This window comes from Lactuca virosa, chromosome 3 (genome assembly GCF_052849685.1).
Source record: "Lactuca virosa cultivar CGN04683 chromosome 3, Lactuca_virosa_CGN04683_v6, whole genome shotgun sequence".
Lineage (NCBI taxonomy): Eukaryota > Viridiplantae > Streptophyta > Magnoliopsida > Asterales > Asteraceae > Lactuca > Lactuca virosa.
The window spans coordinates 12,627,287-12,643,721 of record NC_136428.1 but is presented as its reverse complement, the minus strand read 5'-3'; the positions used below and the strand labels follow the sequence as shown (position 1 = coordinate 12,643,721).

Sequence of the window (16,435 nt, the reverse complement as noted above, 5' to 3'; positions counted from 1 at the left end):
TTAAATCACGGTAAGCCGAGAAGTTCACAACAATCTATTGTTTAATTTTTACGGTAGGAAGGAAACCTTTAGGTTTTTCTTCGACTTGTCATTGTTAATGACAATGGTTTTCTCGTGGGTAGATTTGGTCGTACAACTTTCTTGTAGTACAGATCTAGGCACAATGGGAGGTAGTTGATTAATACCTATGATAATGTCGAAGCTTCCGCTCGGAATTGATATGAAGTCTATAAGTAAAGATCGATCGTTTATGGTTATTTTCTCAATTAAATGGGGGGGGGGTCGTATATGACCTGACGTGACACAAACAAACTGTGTCATATACACCGATATTGTACTTGCGGTGACATACACACGAGATTGACGTGAAAAACATGATTTGGTAGGTGTTAGGATGAAATTTATTAAAATTTCGCGAGTAGATTTCCGACAGCTCACTAGTTGTCTCTACTCTAAAAGTTTTCTCCAAACCATTGGGTTTATGAATCATAATAGGTTTAAGTTTAGGGTTCACAAGGATTTCTATGTATATTTGGATTACCAGTACTTCAGTATACGAGTGCTTCATGAGAAACACACCGATTACTACTGATGGTTCCTGGATTTTATTCCTTATTCCGATCACGATTGCTCTGGATCGATTTGTCACTTCTTGGTTCTTTAGTCTTGGGTAGTTTTACCATATTCCTAACATGCTTTACTTTAACTAGTGCTTGTTCTAATTTTTGTATCTCACTTCCATGAGCATCTTCTTTAGTTATTCTCAAGTCGTGGCATAAGCTGAGTCAAAGCTTATGATTTCCGTATAGTAGTTCTACATGGTAAATTCAGTGTCCTTAAAGGTGTAGGTGGCCTTCTTTTGAACTTGGATGGTTCAAACATAAGTCTGACGGTTCACAATAGAAAGAAACAGGTTGATTGAATACCTTATCCGAATTCAAAATGATTCGAGAATGTGCGTATTCTTGCAAGGTATTCATGAGATGTCCAACTGAATATTCGTAGAATATCATAGCCGAGAAATTTGCATTCCGAGATAAACTCTGGACATGATTTATGTTTATGATACTTACAATTTCATGAGCATTTGAGGTAACTATTTGCGACTATTTGTGAAGTGTTTATTAAACCTTTAACGATTATTAAGCGTTTTTAAACTGTGATTTTCTTTAAATGTTATGGATTCCAAGTGTTTTTGTCTACCAACAACCGAATCCAAGCTTGATTGTGCATCGGTCCAACTATAAATAAACATAAGTGATCAATCTACGTCTAGTTTTGGTTCGACGCACGTACATCAACTTAGCTAAGGTGTACGACCTAAAACATTGCATTGTATTAGCATTCGAGGGTTCGAGCTTATATAACTCTATATTTGTGGGTTAAGGAATATACTTAACCTAAGAGAGTAAGCCCTAGGTTATAGTCGCGCTTTCCTAAGAAAGTACTATTTCGCTATAGCTAATAGCTCTGATATCAATCTGTCACACCCCCGGCCGCCGGTGGAAACGCCGAGGTGCGCGACGTAAATCAGTGATCACTGTTATTGAACATACATTGAACAGTACAATATAATCTTCTATTATTACCGAAATAGAAATTATATTGAAAATAACTATCGCTAAATTGCAACACACGCCTAACAACCGACATTTACAAAATATTGTATGTATAATCTATTGTATGTATCTTATTGGAAGCAGTATGAGGTGGGAGCGGACATGGATTAAACTTGCCAACCCTTCAAAATATTGTGGTCAAATTCTAAAATAGTAGAAGTTCACTATTTATAAGATCATCTAAAATTAATGTTATATATAATTATAAAAATAGATAAAAAATGAAAGAAAAATTGAAAATAAATACACAAGGATATTATAGTAATTTTATTTTTCGGAGGAATCAAAATGACCACATAAAAAATATCAAAATGACCACCAATAAAAAAAATTGGGGTTTGATCAAAACATAAAAATAAAAAATATATACTACAAGTATATTTTTGTAGTTTTGTCAAAAAAATTTAAATAAAGTTAAAATCTAAAAATTAAGTTTTTTATATTGTAGTTCGATTTATTGTCGCATGGACCCCTGAAAAAAATACCTAACGTAAAAAAAAGAAAAAACAAAAAACAAAACACGACGTTTGTTTTATATATTTGCATGAATTTTGTTATTTTAGTATTCACAGGCATATTGCAAAAATAATAGTTATTTGGATCAAATAATTGATTTTTACTTAAATTTTGAATTTTCTGAAAAAAAAATTATAGGCAATTTTATTTTTTCTTTATTCAAAATGCTATTAAATATTGTCACTTTTCTAGATTTTTGTAATACGCTTTTTCTTTGGTGGACCGCAACTATCGTTTCAGCATTTATTACTTGACATGTTATATTTACATATCCTTCTCAAACCCACGACAAGCTGCAACCTTCTTTTAACTCGTTTACTTCAACCTTCTAGAAATCGCGCCAATCTTCCTTCCTATTCCGCTGTGTTTCTACCGTTTTCCGGCAAATACACCGGTGATTTTGCTAGCAATCCTTTACAATCCAGGTAGAGCACACAACTCTTTCGTTCCTAGTTTTTTCTTTTTGTAAAAGAATTTCAGATAATGTCATGGAGTTCCAGTTTTTGTGCCTGAAATACGACTTGATTCGTTTGAGATTTTCTTCTTATACATGCAGTAATCTGTAATTGGGTTCAATGTCGACGTCACCGGTAGAAAAAACTTGTGAATTGACAGAAGGAGAGTCGCTGAGAACTATTCCGACGCCTTTTTTGACTAAGACATACCAACTTGTTGACGATTCATCATCAAACGAAATGATTTCATGGAACGAACATGGAAACGCGTTCGTCGTTTGGCGACCAGCTGAATTTGCTAGAGACCTGCTTCCCAAATACTTCAAACACAACAATTTCTCAAGCTTCATTCGACAGCTAAACACATATGTAACATTTATCGACAAAAAATCGAATTAGATTCACCGGTTATGAGCTCCGCTTACTGATTTTTGCGTTTGAATGTAGGGATTTAGGAAAATCGTATCGGATCGATGGGAGTTCGCGAATGATTATTTCCGTAGAGGTGAGAAATTACTCCTCCGAGAGATACACCGTCGGAAAATCTCAATCACTCCGACGTCTACGCCTGCCTCAGCGGTAACAACATCAATCCCCTTGGCAGCTATGCCGATATCGACATACTCTCCGGCAAATTCAAGTGAAGAACTTGCCGGATCATCGAATTCATCACCGACGATGATCCATATCCAGACTTGTACCACTAACCCGGAACAGCTCCTAGAAGAAAATGAACGATTGAAGGAACAGAATTCCAAGTTGAGATGTGAACTCGATCATATACGAAGTTTGTATAGGAATGTCTGTACATTGATGTCTAATTTCCTACCGAGTCAACCGGAGAAGGAGAACGGTGGATCAGAAGAGAAAGCGGTTGGAGGCGGTGGTGGCGGTGCATATGTGGAAGAAGAGATGTCTCCGTGTCCACGGTTGTTTGGTGTCCCAATAGGCGTAAAACGTGTGAGGAGGTCCGAGGAAAACGCCATTAGAGATGAAATGCTAGAATAGCAATTAGCAACAATTTAATGTAAAATACAAGTTGTACCTTATTGTACTGACTTTTTAGGTTGATGTACAAGCATCAAACCACAAATCAAAAAGGAAAAAAAAAAAAAAAAAAAAAAAAATTCTAATATCAACAAGGCTACATGTAACCTACACAAACAAGTAAAAGACCAATAATGGAAGACGGTCTTTGCTAGATCCACCTTCAGAGTTCATAATCATGGATGACTGTGTCAAACGCAATAAAATTAGTCTCCATGTATAAATTTGGTATCAGTCCATTCTTCGCTCACCATTTGATAGAGAGGGATATGGAGTCAAGCCTCTATTTTGTATTTGTTTGAATCATTGTTTCAACTGTTTGTTTTCAACACTTGTGTAACATCTTTGTTGGCTGTTCTTCTTAAAAGTTTCTAAATATATTAATGCTTCTTGGCCTTTATAAGATATACATGTTATTTGTTTGTTGTGTTTGTGTTTGTTACACTGAACATGTCAAGATGTGACTTTAATGCATAAAGTATTTTATTTTGGGCTATTTTTATGACAATAATGATAAGAGCATCTATGTTTCTTGCACATACACCAAATCAAGAATAAGTCTTTTGTCCAATCTTCTTTATTCCTAGATTGTAATTTTTATTCGATTAACATTGGTCTTAATTTCAGTCTAAGACATTATTAAATACATGTTCAAATCTTGTCTCTGTTCAACCCTATGATCATTGACGTTTGTCTTAAGTGACTCCAGAACATAACACATAGTGTCATGTTGGCAACAAAGATTAATATGTGCACGAAAACTGATCCGATAACACTCCCTTAAAATTTATTATTATCTTTAGTTTTGTTTTTTTATAATAACAAAAGATATTATATTAAGTTTGGGAGCCCAAGGCAACAATTCATAATGGGGCATCAGTCTTTCAATCTCTCTCGGTTAGATGTTTTTTTAGGTGGACGTTTTGGTGCTATATTTGGGAAAATAGTTTCTATACTGTGCTGCTGCCCAATAGTTTTTGCAATGGGGTTTTAGACTTTAGTTTTAGCCTCCAATCAATTAATATCCATACTCATCAATTTGGTTTCACTGATTGGAGGTACCTCGGATGTAAATTGGTCTTCATAATAAACCATTACAAATGTTTTAAGTTGCCAGAAACATTTGGGTCTGTATTATTATGGATGAAAAACATAAAAACATAGGTCCTGGTTCGGATGTTGTTAATGTCAAGATTCAAAGGTGGATGCATTCAAATGTGGTCGAAAGCCAGTATAGTTAGCTCGAAGAGTTTTATTTCTGTCTTGAAAGTTTAGCTACTATTGTGTTTTTCTAAAGTTTGTTGCCACAAGTTGTACTGTTAAAAGTAAGTATCCTTAAAGTTTGTAGTTAAAAATGATTTTATTCATAGTGAATTCTTCATCAGGCTTGTGTTAGAAATATGGTTTAGTGACATTTGGAAATCTGAGAATCGTGATAAAACACTTTCAAATCGAAGTATTTTGGTGGTACTCCCAAATCCTCAATTGGATAAGACTCAGAGAAAATCAGAGAGAAAGAAAGAGAATGAGATGGTGTAATTTCGTGAGTACCAGAAAACTGACTAAAAATTGGTTATAAACCTTCATTGTCTGAAAAACTGTCAAAATTGTCATATAACAGTTTTTCTCAACAGTCAAAACTGCTATAAATCTGGGTTTTGTATAAGGATTAATGCTAAGTAAAAAACGGGTAAAATATTCAAAATTTGGATTTTCTGATGCATTTTTAATACAGATTGAATACTTTGATACTTGATCAAACTTAAACAAGTGTGTACTCCGCACCTTCCTTACTTGTTTAATATTTATCAAGATCATTTTTAGTCAACAAAGTAATCCCATTACACTTAAATAACATTGATGATAACAAATTACCAACAGCTTGCTTCTCAGTTTCCATGTTGTTCTTAAGAATTGTTATCAATTTCATTTTAAAGTTTGTTGTTATAATTGGTTCATCACTTTACCATAAAATTAATTGGAAACTTCACATTTAATTACTCAATAATAGATTTGCCCAACATCTTTTTACTGCAAACTTGTGGATTTACAGAAATATTTATAAATTTTATGTTGTTTGGTAGGACAATTTAAGGGGCTGTTTGATACTGTGCTGATTGGGTCCGGTCAGTATTTTTTGGCTGACTCGGTCCAATCAGCATGTTTGATAGATGGTAATTTTTTCTGACCCGGTCATAAATTGCTTACCCACCTCCTGACTCGGTCTGATAAAAAAAAGAAGCTGACCCATTATGTGATGTTTTAATGACTTTTCTGCCCTAAATAAAAGAACACGCATCTGGTTCTCCTCTCAAACGGCTCCTCCTTCCTTCCACTGTTCCACACAACGACTTCAAGCAATTCCTCCTACCGGCCAAGTTCATCGCCGTCGCCTCAGCAGACCTCCGCCTACCCATCGGTAAGATCGGAAATCGATTTTCTATAATTGACATTGAAATCAATTTTATGAAATTTGTGAAAATCGGATGATGCTTTTGGTGAAGATTGGATGTTTGCATCAGATTGGAGTATTTCAAATTTGAGTTTTCTCCGCCTCGTTTTCATATTCTTCCTTGAGCTATATCATACCAGAGATCTCCCAAAACTACTTTAAAGGCCCTTCAACAAAGGCACTGTATGGGGGTATATCACTGCTGGGATGGATTTTGTGTTACATATGATGCCAAATTGTTTCTCAAAACATGCTAGAAAACTCAAATCTGGTTGAAGAAGATTAGAAATGGAGTGATCTAGTGAAGGGTAATAGTTGTTTTTTGACCACCGAAACTTGGAAGAGTTTAAAGTAAAATAGGAATCCAATGTGGTAAAGGTCCTTTTCGATTACGTGATCAATAGTTATTGTCATCATCTAGTTTAGGTACCAACATATCAGATTAAAAAATATGATATGAAATAGAGTATATTTATACACAGGGAAAACAAAGAATCAATGTCCATTTGATTTTATCAAAGTTGAAATAGATGGTGCATGTAATAATATTATAAATATTACGTTTTCTTTTCATTGAAAGTTGAAATAGATTGTGCATGTATAACCTTTATTGTACTCAAACTTATAGATTTTATAAAGCACAAAACAAAACAGAAGGGCAAAATGGTAATTTTAACATTTAAAACGGTCAGTCAAATATGTAATCAAACAATATTGTTTCAGTCAGAAGTCATTACAGTCAGAACTTGTGACTCGGTTAGGCTCTGACTCAGTTAGATCTTACGCAGTCATCAGTAACTATCGAACAGCCCCTAAGTTTATTTGGGGCCAAAGTATATTAATTTTTTCCATTTTCGCCATGGGTTAGGTCGATGTGAAGCCCAATCATATGATTAAAACAGCCCATCAACGGTTACGGAGAAACTGAGAAATGAGCGATCTGTCTTTGAAAACATATTGAATACAGACTTTGACGAACTAGGGTTTTTGTGTTTTTGATTCCACAATGAAGAAGAAGAAAGTCAAAGATTCATCCCGATTATCGAAGGAAAGTGATTTGGAATCGTCGGATTTCAACACGGCAGTCATGAGAATCGCCGTCGCACAGATGTGTCACTCCGTCGGGTATCAAGGCGTTCAAATCTCAGCACTCAAAACCCTAACGGACGTTGCCATCAGGTACCTTCGATCACTTGCGAAGTACTCTACTACCTCCGCTAATTCCACCGGCCGAACACAGTGTAACCTTTTCGACATCGTCCGTGCATTGGAAGAGCTTCATTCCGATATTGGATTCCATGGAAACGCAGAGCCTAATAGAAGATTAAATATACTCACCGATTCATCGATCCTCCGCGACACGATGAATTTTGTCTATAGGAGTCGCGAAATTCCATTTGCAAAACCCTTGCCTCGCCGTAGTCCTACACTTCCATCCAATCCACCATGTTTTTCCAATCAGAATACAAAATGGAATCACGTTCCGAGTTGGTTACCGGATTTCCCTAAAAGCAGTGACGCTGGAGAAAAACCGATCTTTACTGCATCAAATGAAAGTGAAACCGCATGGGAGAAGAAGATGCGATCGACCGAATCAAATAAGCAAATCAGCAAGTTACCAGAGAATAGGAAAAAGATAAGTTTTAAGATTGGTGGTGGTAAGAATGAAATTGAGATGACGTATGGGGTTGATTTGAAGAGTGGGGTTTGTAAAGGTGGAAAGAGAATTTCGTGCCAAATCTATGATGATGACAGGTTTTCAGATGCTAGCAGCAGTCGCAAGAAGAAATTAGAAGAATCTTCTTCAAGAACAAAGATGATTGCGAGGCATTCATGTTGAATTACAATTGCCGAAATTCTCAAGAGGGATTCTTAGAAAGTATAGTCACTTGGGGGGATAAATTTGCTTGGTTATTTGATCTGTGCCGATTTTGTTTGTAAGTATTTAATATATAGTGTAAATGGGATGTAAGCTTCATATAATTGATATGGATCGTTGGTCGTTAAGATGTCTGAGATTTATATCTTTCAAGAAGGTCTCGCGTTCAAGTCTGCTTGCATACATGTTATTTCTAAAATTTAATACACTAAGGTTATAAATTATTAGCTTCCAAGATTTTAATGCTTAATTTTTATATTATTATTGATTATTGAAATATCTATTCCTTAAAAGGACCATAGTTTATGTTTTTTTTAAATACCATCAAATTAAAAAAAAAAAAAAAAAAAAAAAAATCAAAAAAACTACATTTCAAATTAGCATTTTCTGATACTTCAACCTTATCTTTATTCAATGAGATATTGACTAAAAGGACAAGTGTTAAATACTTCAACCTTATCTTCATTCAGAAATTTGTGTCTGCTAATTTGCAAAGTGCATTAAAAAGCTAGACTTTAGCGTATTGCTTGTTGCAGTTTTACCGTTAGCTTGTTATTCCTACTTTTTTTGGTTATTGGCATACTACAACTTAGATAAGGTAAATTTTATATTTAAAAAAAAAAAAATTATTTATATCCATAGTAATTTTTCATTCTTCTGGTATCCATTTATAATTATAATTAAACACATTTTCATAATAATTCCTCTTATTATTAATACTATGGACGACGTGAGTGGAAAATCGTCGTCCATAATCGTAGCCCTTAAAACTCAAGAAATTTTTAATCTGAGCCGCATAAACTCAAAATTTGCGGTTGTGTGCAGTTCATCAATTGGCTCCTCCTTCTTCTACCCACGATTGCGGTTATGTGCAGTTCATCAATTGGCTCCCACAACCGACTACCGGCAGTTTCTTATCCACCTGCGTCGCCTCCTTCTTCTCCCCACGTTCGCATCCATTCCTACAACTTCCCACCATGGAGCGGTTGAATCCCATCATCTTGAACTCCTTTTTACATATAAATAGAGCTCAATGAGAATATTAGAGCAGATATCTATGCTTCCATCGAGATCTAGGTATCGTTTCTCTGTCCCTCAATAGTTCCCCTGAGGTAAATTGATCGGATTGTGTTTAATTTTTCAATGTTTTAATGAGTTTCTTCAATTGCTTCCGTTTTTCCATCCTCTGAACATTTATCGATTCCATTTGAATTTCTTCTTACTTGAATCCTTTCAATGCTCACGTGATTAACGATGGACCATAAATCGATCAAACAATTGGATGCCGACAAAGAACACCCACCCCAAGTAACTCTCTCTCTCTCTCTCTCTCTCTCTCTCTCTCTCGTACTGTTTGTTAGTCTTTTAATGTTATATGTGTTTGGGGGGTTTTGATGCTTTAGCCGACGTTTTCAAGTCGGGTATTTGTATTTCTTGAGATTTAAAAAGTTCAATTTCATATGAATCTGTTGAATTGATCCATGTTCAATTTTTTTTCCGATTCTTGGATTGGGTTATAAAACTAAAATTTCAATTTAAACTTGCAAAACATAAAAAACATTAGGTTTTTGTCTCCAAATAAAAGTTGAGTATGATAAAGTTTAAATATTTTGTTTACTGTTGCAGCATTAGGGGAACTGATTGATACAACGAGATAAATTATTGAAACCATCTAGGTCATAATCACTACTTGATATGGTCAGTCTTATATTTGCATTTTCCGCTGTGATTTACCTTATTTACTTTGGACGTGAGAGTTGAGACTAATTGGCAACTTAATCCTTTGTTTTTTTTGTTTTATTATATTTTTTTTCTATCCAGATGCACCTTGATAGTTTGAAGCATCTAAAATGACTTGATAATGAAGAGGTAAGTATAATTTTTTTAATAACTCAATGTTGATTTAATTTTCCAGAAAATTTACTCCATATAATCTACTTTATGGTCCTGTTTTTGCTCATAGATATTGAAAAATGGAGTGCGTGACTACTCATTAATCTATTACTTGATTATAACATACTATAGTTTTTAATGTTCTTTTCTTGTGAATCTGTAGACTTTTAAAGCATGCTTACACCTTTTACTTTTGGTGTTTGCTTTCATTGATGGAAGATTTGATGGGCGCTCTATACATTCTCAGGTTTTGCACATTCTTTTGACCTTATGAGCATTGGCGAATTGTTACACGAAATAAGATCAAAATGGGCTTGGTTGGATGATTCGTTGGCGGATGTTGTTTGTTTATTGGAGTTTTTGACATATTTGCCCTTAGGAGCTTTGGCGGAATGCAAGGGCGGAGCTTCAACATTTTATTTGGGGGGACCGGAAATATAATATGTATAAAAATCGGTGAACAGGGAGGCCACAGCCAAAATTTTATATTTTTTGACTTAATATGTATAAAATTAATGTATAGGGGCTACTTCTAACCAAAAAATCAAGGGGGGCCACAGCCCCCCCTCGCCCTAATAAAACTCCGCCCCTGACGGAATGATGACACAGCTGAAGGGTGTATGTTTTTTCCATGGTTGCAGAAATCGCTAATCGGTCGTTAATCGGTGGACTAGCGATTAGAGATTAATCGGGAGATTAATCGGTGACCATTAATTGTTAAGAAAATTATTAAAAAATTTATAAATCTAATTTTAATCCTACAAAAAAAGCGATTAATCGGCGATTAGGTCCGACTTTGACATGCATTGACCAAACCCGATTAGGTCCAATTAATTCCGACTTTGACCTGTATTGACCAAACCCGATTATAGTGACCGATTAGCAATAAATCTCATCGATGGAGGTCCGATTAGCGATTAATCGGCCGATTAGGCCGATTTCTGCAACACTGGTTTTTTCCCTCATAAACATGGTTGTTTTATTATTATTATTATTATTGATAATTCACAAGCAGCAAAGATTCTACCCTCATTATAGGTGTTGTGGTTTTTGCTTATTTAGTTTTGTTTTCGTTTATTTGTATCTATTTTAAAACTCTGTTTTTGGGCTCCAACTTCCAGCTGATCCCTGTTTCTCTTTTATTTAAGAGACACGCTGCCCCAACTTGTCATGTAGAACATAGTCATCACGCGTGGGTTTTAACTCCTACTCGACGAGTCAGTGGACCCCGACTCGACGAGTAGGGGTTGTGCATGGAAACCCTAATTTTTAGGGTTTGCGCCCTATTTAAAGGACCTTAAGTCCTTACCTCCAGTCCCTTATCACCCCCTTGACGGCCAGAAGAAACTCTAATCGCTATTAACCTTGTTATTGAGTGATTGTGAGGCTTAAAGAGTGATTTTGGTGCATTTTGTGAAGAAGGTGTGAAGTATAAGAAGCTTGGAGCAAAGAGGAGCTTGTGGATCTGACTCTACTTCATCTTGGCATCATTTTGAAGGTATCAAGTCGTTACCTTGGCTTATCTTTAATTAGATCTCTTCATGCCTAAGTTTAGTGCCATCTTTAGGATATTTGGGAGTCATTTCGGGTATTGGGGTAAGATCTGAAGTTGTAACTTCAGATTTGGACTCCCATTGGTCCCTATAGCCATTAAGTTATGAGATTTGGCAAGCTTGGGCCTTTCCCTTTGAGTTAACCTCTCCCTTAGTCTAGTTTTGGCATTTAGGACCATGCATGTACGTAAAGTTTGCAACTTTATGTGGAAACCATGCCCTAGGGGGTTGGATCTGCAATATTGAACTTTGGGGTGGCTTAAAAACATCTGTATAAGAAATGGACTGCATGAACTCGACGAGTCGCTTAGCTGACTCGGCGAGTCAGATGAAGGTTGTCCGTGTTTGTTTCTGCATGAACTCGGCGAGTCAGTAAGAGGACTCGATGAGCCAGTAGGGCTTTCCCCGACATCTGGACACGCATGGACTCGACGAGTTGGTTGGAAACTCGGCGAGTCAGTGAGGGTTTTATGACTTTCTGAGTTCTTAAGGAACTCGACGAGTTGCTAGCTGCACTCGACGAGTTGGGTTAACATGGACTGTTGACTTTGACGTTGACCAAGAGTTGATCAGTTTGACTTCTGGGGGTATTTTGGTAATTTGGGAATTTATGGAAGTGGATCATCGGTGGATGTAAGTGTTGGACTTGGAGCTGCATTTGGTAAAGTTTGACTTTATCACTTCGAGCTACTTGTGAGGTGAGTTCTCCTTACTATATCAACGGGGTCTAAGGCACCAATGCCGGCCCTTTTTTGGATTTGTATCCGGGTTATTGCATGATATGCTTATTGATTTACATCCTGGTAGTTAGGATGGTGATATGCTTAGTGACCTGGTTAGGTCGGTATCCTGGTATATAGGATGATGTTATGTTGGTGGCCGGTTAGGTCTGTATCCTGGTTATAGGATGTTGCTATGATTGGTGATCTGTTAGATCGGTTTGACTGTTATATATGCTAGCGTATGATATTTATGTGCACATGTTTGTTTGATTGGGGGTTGGGTTGAGGCGGTCCAGCTTTGTGCTGAAGGCCAACATACCCAGGGCGGTCCGAATAGACTAAAGGCCCGGGAGGGCATACTAGTCAGGCCGAAGGCCCGACGAGCGGTCCGGATAGGCTGTAGGCCCTGCAAGGCGGTCCAGACGTGTCGAAGGCTCGGAGAGCGGTCCAGATAGGCTGAAGGCCTGTGAGGCGGTCCAGTCAGGCTGAAGGCTCATTATGCATGTTGTTTGCTTATATGTTATTGTTATGTTTTATGGCGTTGGTACGTATTTTGGGGGTAACTCACTAAGCCTTCGAGCTTACATTTATTGATTATTGTTTCAGGTACTTCTGATGATCGCGGGAAGGCGAAGGCGTGATCGTGCACCTCCTTATGATTTTATGATTTGATTCTAGGATACTCTGACACTAAACCATTTTGAAAACAAGTTTTGTAATAATTATTGGTTTTGAAATATTTTAAAAAGTTCAAATTTGGCATGATTTTAGGGATGTTACAAGTTGGTATCAGAGCATTGGTTTGAGTGAATTGGAGGAAACACTCGCGTGTCTCCAGTCTCAAACTGAGTACAAGATTTTAAAACGATTTTCTTAAAATGTTTTCAAAATAATAAAGGAGGATGCAAGTGTACGATCAGTCGGAGCTCGCGGATAGACCCCAAAATACCTTACGGATTATTTGATTTATGTGATATGTTAGAACATCATGCTAGTACTAGGCTAGGGATCTTCAGGAATTGTATGATAGAATTGTCTGATTATATGATGTCTGATAGCCTAGGATTTTTCCATATATGAAATTGACATCATTACTGTAGTTGCTTAATGTATGCATCACGGCCATACATAATTGAGATCTTATAACCTGAGAATGTTTGGTTTGGCCTTATTTCTTGTTCTTGTTTGATGAAGGGATTAGGGTAGGATCAGGTATTCGAAAGTCTATAGGGTCCAACATTATGTATGTGTAACGCCCAGACTCTGGTACAACTTTATTTACAAATTATTCTTGTTTGAAAGGCTACTCAACGAGTTGGAAGCCCCAGACTCGTCGAGTAGAAGTTAGTCTTAGACGCGGGATTCAGCCACCTACTCGACGATTCAAGAGCTCTGGACTCGGCGAGTAGGCCTGGCAGAATGAAACCCTAATTTCGGGGTTTTGCACCCTATTTAAGTATCTTAATCCCCACCCCTTGACGTCATTTACAGCCTCCTTGTCCCAAACCCTAATCCACGAAACCCTAGAGCTTTCCTTGAGTGTGTGAGACATTTTGAGTGATCTTTGTGCACTTTTGAAGCTTGTGGAAGAAGAAGAAGATAGAAGGCTCAAGAGGGAAGGAGTAGATCCATAAGCTACACTCCATTTGCTACATTTTCTGGTAATCAAGTCTCTAACTTGATCATTCTTTTCTTAGATCTATTTACTTCCATTTTATGAGGGTTTTGGTTCAAGAACCTTGGTCTTTGGGATTTGGACGTCCCAAGTGACTTATATTTCAGATTTGGGATCTAGAAAGGGTTCCATGGCATAAATGTGAAAACTTTATGACCATAGAAGCCCCATGCAAGGTTATAAGCATTAATATGGCCTTTTTAGCCCTAAGAGGCCGTGCATGGAAGGAAAGCTAGGAACTTTACGTGTCCAACTGATGTTCAGAACCTAGATCTAGTATAGTGTGTCTTGGTTTAGGGTGGTATGGCTTGTGGACCAAGATCTATGTTCTAGAGAAGTTAGGGTTTGAGTTAAACCCGTTAATAAGGACTAAGAGCGGGTAAAGTTGGAAACTTTACCCATAAAAGTGTAATCCCAGTGGGTAGATGAAGTTTGGAGCTTGGATATGAAGGGTAGGAGTTTAATCCATTGAGATGGCTCAATCAAACAGGGGAACTCGGCGAATCCATAGAGGGACTCGACGAGTTGATTCGGTATGTCCCGTTTTAGATTAAGGCAAAACCCGACGAGTCGGTGAAGGGACTCGGCGAGTTAAACCGGTAGATCGCGACTATGAGTAGCGTGGAAACTCGACGAGTCAGGAGGAGACTCGACGAGTTAGATCGCGATTTCAGGATCTAAGACTCGGAGAGTTGAACTTATAATCCTTTTTCCCATTGTATACCATCACTTGCAACTCAAAATTGGATAAAGTTAGAACATAACCTGAAATGAACCAAAACCCTAAAAATCGATTTCAACCCAAAAGAAGACTGAGATCGACGGAGATTGGTGATGGGGGCAAGTTCCATGTGGCGACGAAGATTGTTGATGGGGACAGAGAGAAACAGGAGGTTCAACTGCAATGAGGGAGTCAGAGGTGGCGGTGGCACTGAAGCTATTGGTGGTAAGGGAGATGATGTGTCGACAGAGCAAACAGATTTGCCGACAGTCTTGATGGTCTTTCTTGGAGTTTCTGACATAGTCAAACATATGGGTTAGGATGAAGATCAACTCAGTTGCTCATTTGGACTTCTTTAAATTCAATAAATTTACTATAATGGTCCTTGAAATTTAGAAAATGACAAAAGAAATAGAAAATTAAAAAATATGGTAGAATGGTTAGTTCTACCTAAAGATTGATGATATTTAGGATGATAGGTTTACCAATCATATATTACCAACCAAAATTAGGACTAAGCCTATACAAAGATATATAGCACAGGGACCTAAACTATTAACTTACTTTTATAAGAGTATTTAATAATTATACATAATAAATGAAGTGTTTATTAAACGTTAAGATGGTAACTTTGACAAACATTTAAAATACTTGAGTACTTATTTGTTTACTTAATTTATCCATTCCATTTATCAATAGTTTTTCAAGGAGGAAGTTTCCAAAAACTTGCAGTTGCACCCCCCTCATTGAAATTGTCCATGCGTTTACATTTCAAATCGTCATCCACTGAGGAAACTGCTTCCTTACTCTCCCAGCAACTCCCTAGAACCACCACGCCGATCACCGTCACCTCCCATATATTTTCCATCTCCGACCAACAATTTCGTCAATGGAGATGACAGTGATCTCAGCTCAAGGTCTCAAGAAAACATCGAGCTTATCATCTCTTTTCTCTCATCACCTACGGCCTTTCATCACCCTCACCACCACCCATCCCTCCTCCTCACGCGGCGTAAACCAGAGTCATGTGTACACAACGACGGTGGACCATGAAGGAGGGGTGAATCCCACTTGGGGCGATAAGTTTGATCTTTCTAATGTTATTGATTCTAGTTTTTTCTCTCATAAGTACTCATGTATATACCTACAATTATACACAAACCGTCTCTTACTGGGTCCTAGGTTTTTGGGATGGTGTGGGATTCCGGCGTCGGATATTGCCGATGGGTTTTCTCCGGCGGGAACTGCGAGGCAATTGAGTTACAGGTTAAGAAAAAAGGACGGTTCGAGGGGTCATGGTGTTGTTAATGTGGTTGTGAAGTTGGATAGTTCGCTTTTTCAGGCACGGAGGAGAGTAGATTCTGTTGTGCAACGGTTGCCAGAGGTGAGGTTTGACCGGGTGGCGATTGGAATTCCGGTGAAAATGTTGCCTGCGGTTAGTCATCAGGGGAGTTCAGTAGTGTAATTATTAGTGGCCATATGTTTTGTTTAAAGGTCATGATTTATGCATTAATTCTTAAATGAAAGTGTTTGGCTTATTTAGAAGGACATGGTTGTTGATGATAAAAAAAAAATAAAAAATTGCGTTTAAATTGTTTATTCAAGATTTGAAGTATTGTTTAATTAATTATTAAAGATACATTCATAAAATATGATAAAATATTCAACTAAGTGTATATATCGTCTGATAGATATTTATAAATTAATGTACTGTTTAGTGTTTAATTATTTTGCTTTTGTAAAATTAACACGCTTTTCAAAAGGATGAGCTGGTGGCTACAACAATGTCTTTGATTCGTTTTAGGTCATTTCGAAATAAAGAGCAGAGTGTTTTAAATGACTATAATTGTTCTTTTTCTCATGTTTGATTTGATCAACTTTGGATCTGATTCTCTCTTTAATA

At 37.0% G+C, this 16,435-nt stretch overlaps 2 protein-coding genes across 6 annotated transcripts; both read left to right on the top strand.

Annotated features, from left to right (window-relative positions):
* Positions 1-2,422: 2,422 nt before the first annotated feature.
* On the top strand, positions 2,423-4,027 carry AT-HSFB2B (winged-helix DNA-binding transcription factor family protein). Its single transcript, XM_079083919.1, has 3 exons — positions 2,423-2,560; positions 2,692-2,959; positions 3,038-4,027. Exons 2-3 carry the CDS (start codon positions 2,711-2,713, stop codon positions 3,596-3,598), a joined length of 810 nt encoding a protein of 269 aa, XP_078940045.1. The 5' UTR covers positions 2,423-2,560; positions 2,692-2,710; the 3' UTR covers positions 3,599-4,027.
* A 2,937-nt stretch (positions 4,028-6,964) lies between these two features.
* On the top strand, positions 6,965-12,901 carry LOC145165222 (transcription initiation factor TFIID subunit 8-like). Of its 5 annotated transcripts, XR_013739957.1 has the most exons (6): positions 8,435-8,566; positions 8,794-9,276; positions 9,595-9,666; positions 9,790-9,837; positions 10,109-11,359; positions 12,743-12,901. XR_013739957.1 is itself a non-coding variant. In XM_079083916.1 (5 exons), the coding sequence occupies exon 1, from the start codon at positions 7,096-7,098 to the stop codon at positions 7,927-7,929; it is 834 nt and encodes a 277-aa protein (XP_078940042.1). In that variant the 5' UTR covers positions 6,965-7,095; the 3' UTR covers positions 7,930-8,026; positions 8,794-9,276; positions 9,595-9,666; positions 9,790-9,837; positions 10,109-10,469. The 5 variants fall into 5 exon arrangements, 3 of the variants coding, with proteins under 3 accessions (XP_078940042.1, XP_078940044.1, XP_078940043.1); XM_079083916.1 differs by lacking the exons at positions 8,435-8,566; positions 12,743-12,901 and adding an exon at positions 6,965-8,026 and having other exon boundaries at positions 10,109-10,469; XM_079083918.1 differs by lacking the exons at positions 8,435-8,566; positions 12,743-12,901 and adding an exon at positions 6,965-8,026 and having other exon boundaries at positions 10,081-10,469.
* Positions 12,902-16,435: the final 3,534 nt, after the last annotated feature.

What these genes read in the sequence shown, in the direction of transcription:
- AT-HSFB2B (XM_079083919.1), top strand. Translation starts at nt 2,711, where the DNA reads ATGTCGACGTCACCGGTAGAAAAAACTTGTGAATTGACAGAAGGAGAG. An exon ending in TTCGACAGCTAAACACATAT is followed by an intron (nt 2,960 to 3,037) that starts GTAACATTTATC and finishes GTTTGAATGTAG; the next exon opens with GGATTTAGGAAAATCGTATC.
- LOC145165222 (XM_079083916.1), top strand. Translation starts at nt 7,096, where the DNA reads ATGAAGAAGAAGAAAGTCAAAGATTCATCCCGATTATCGAAGGAAAGT.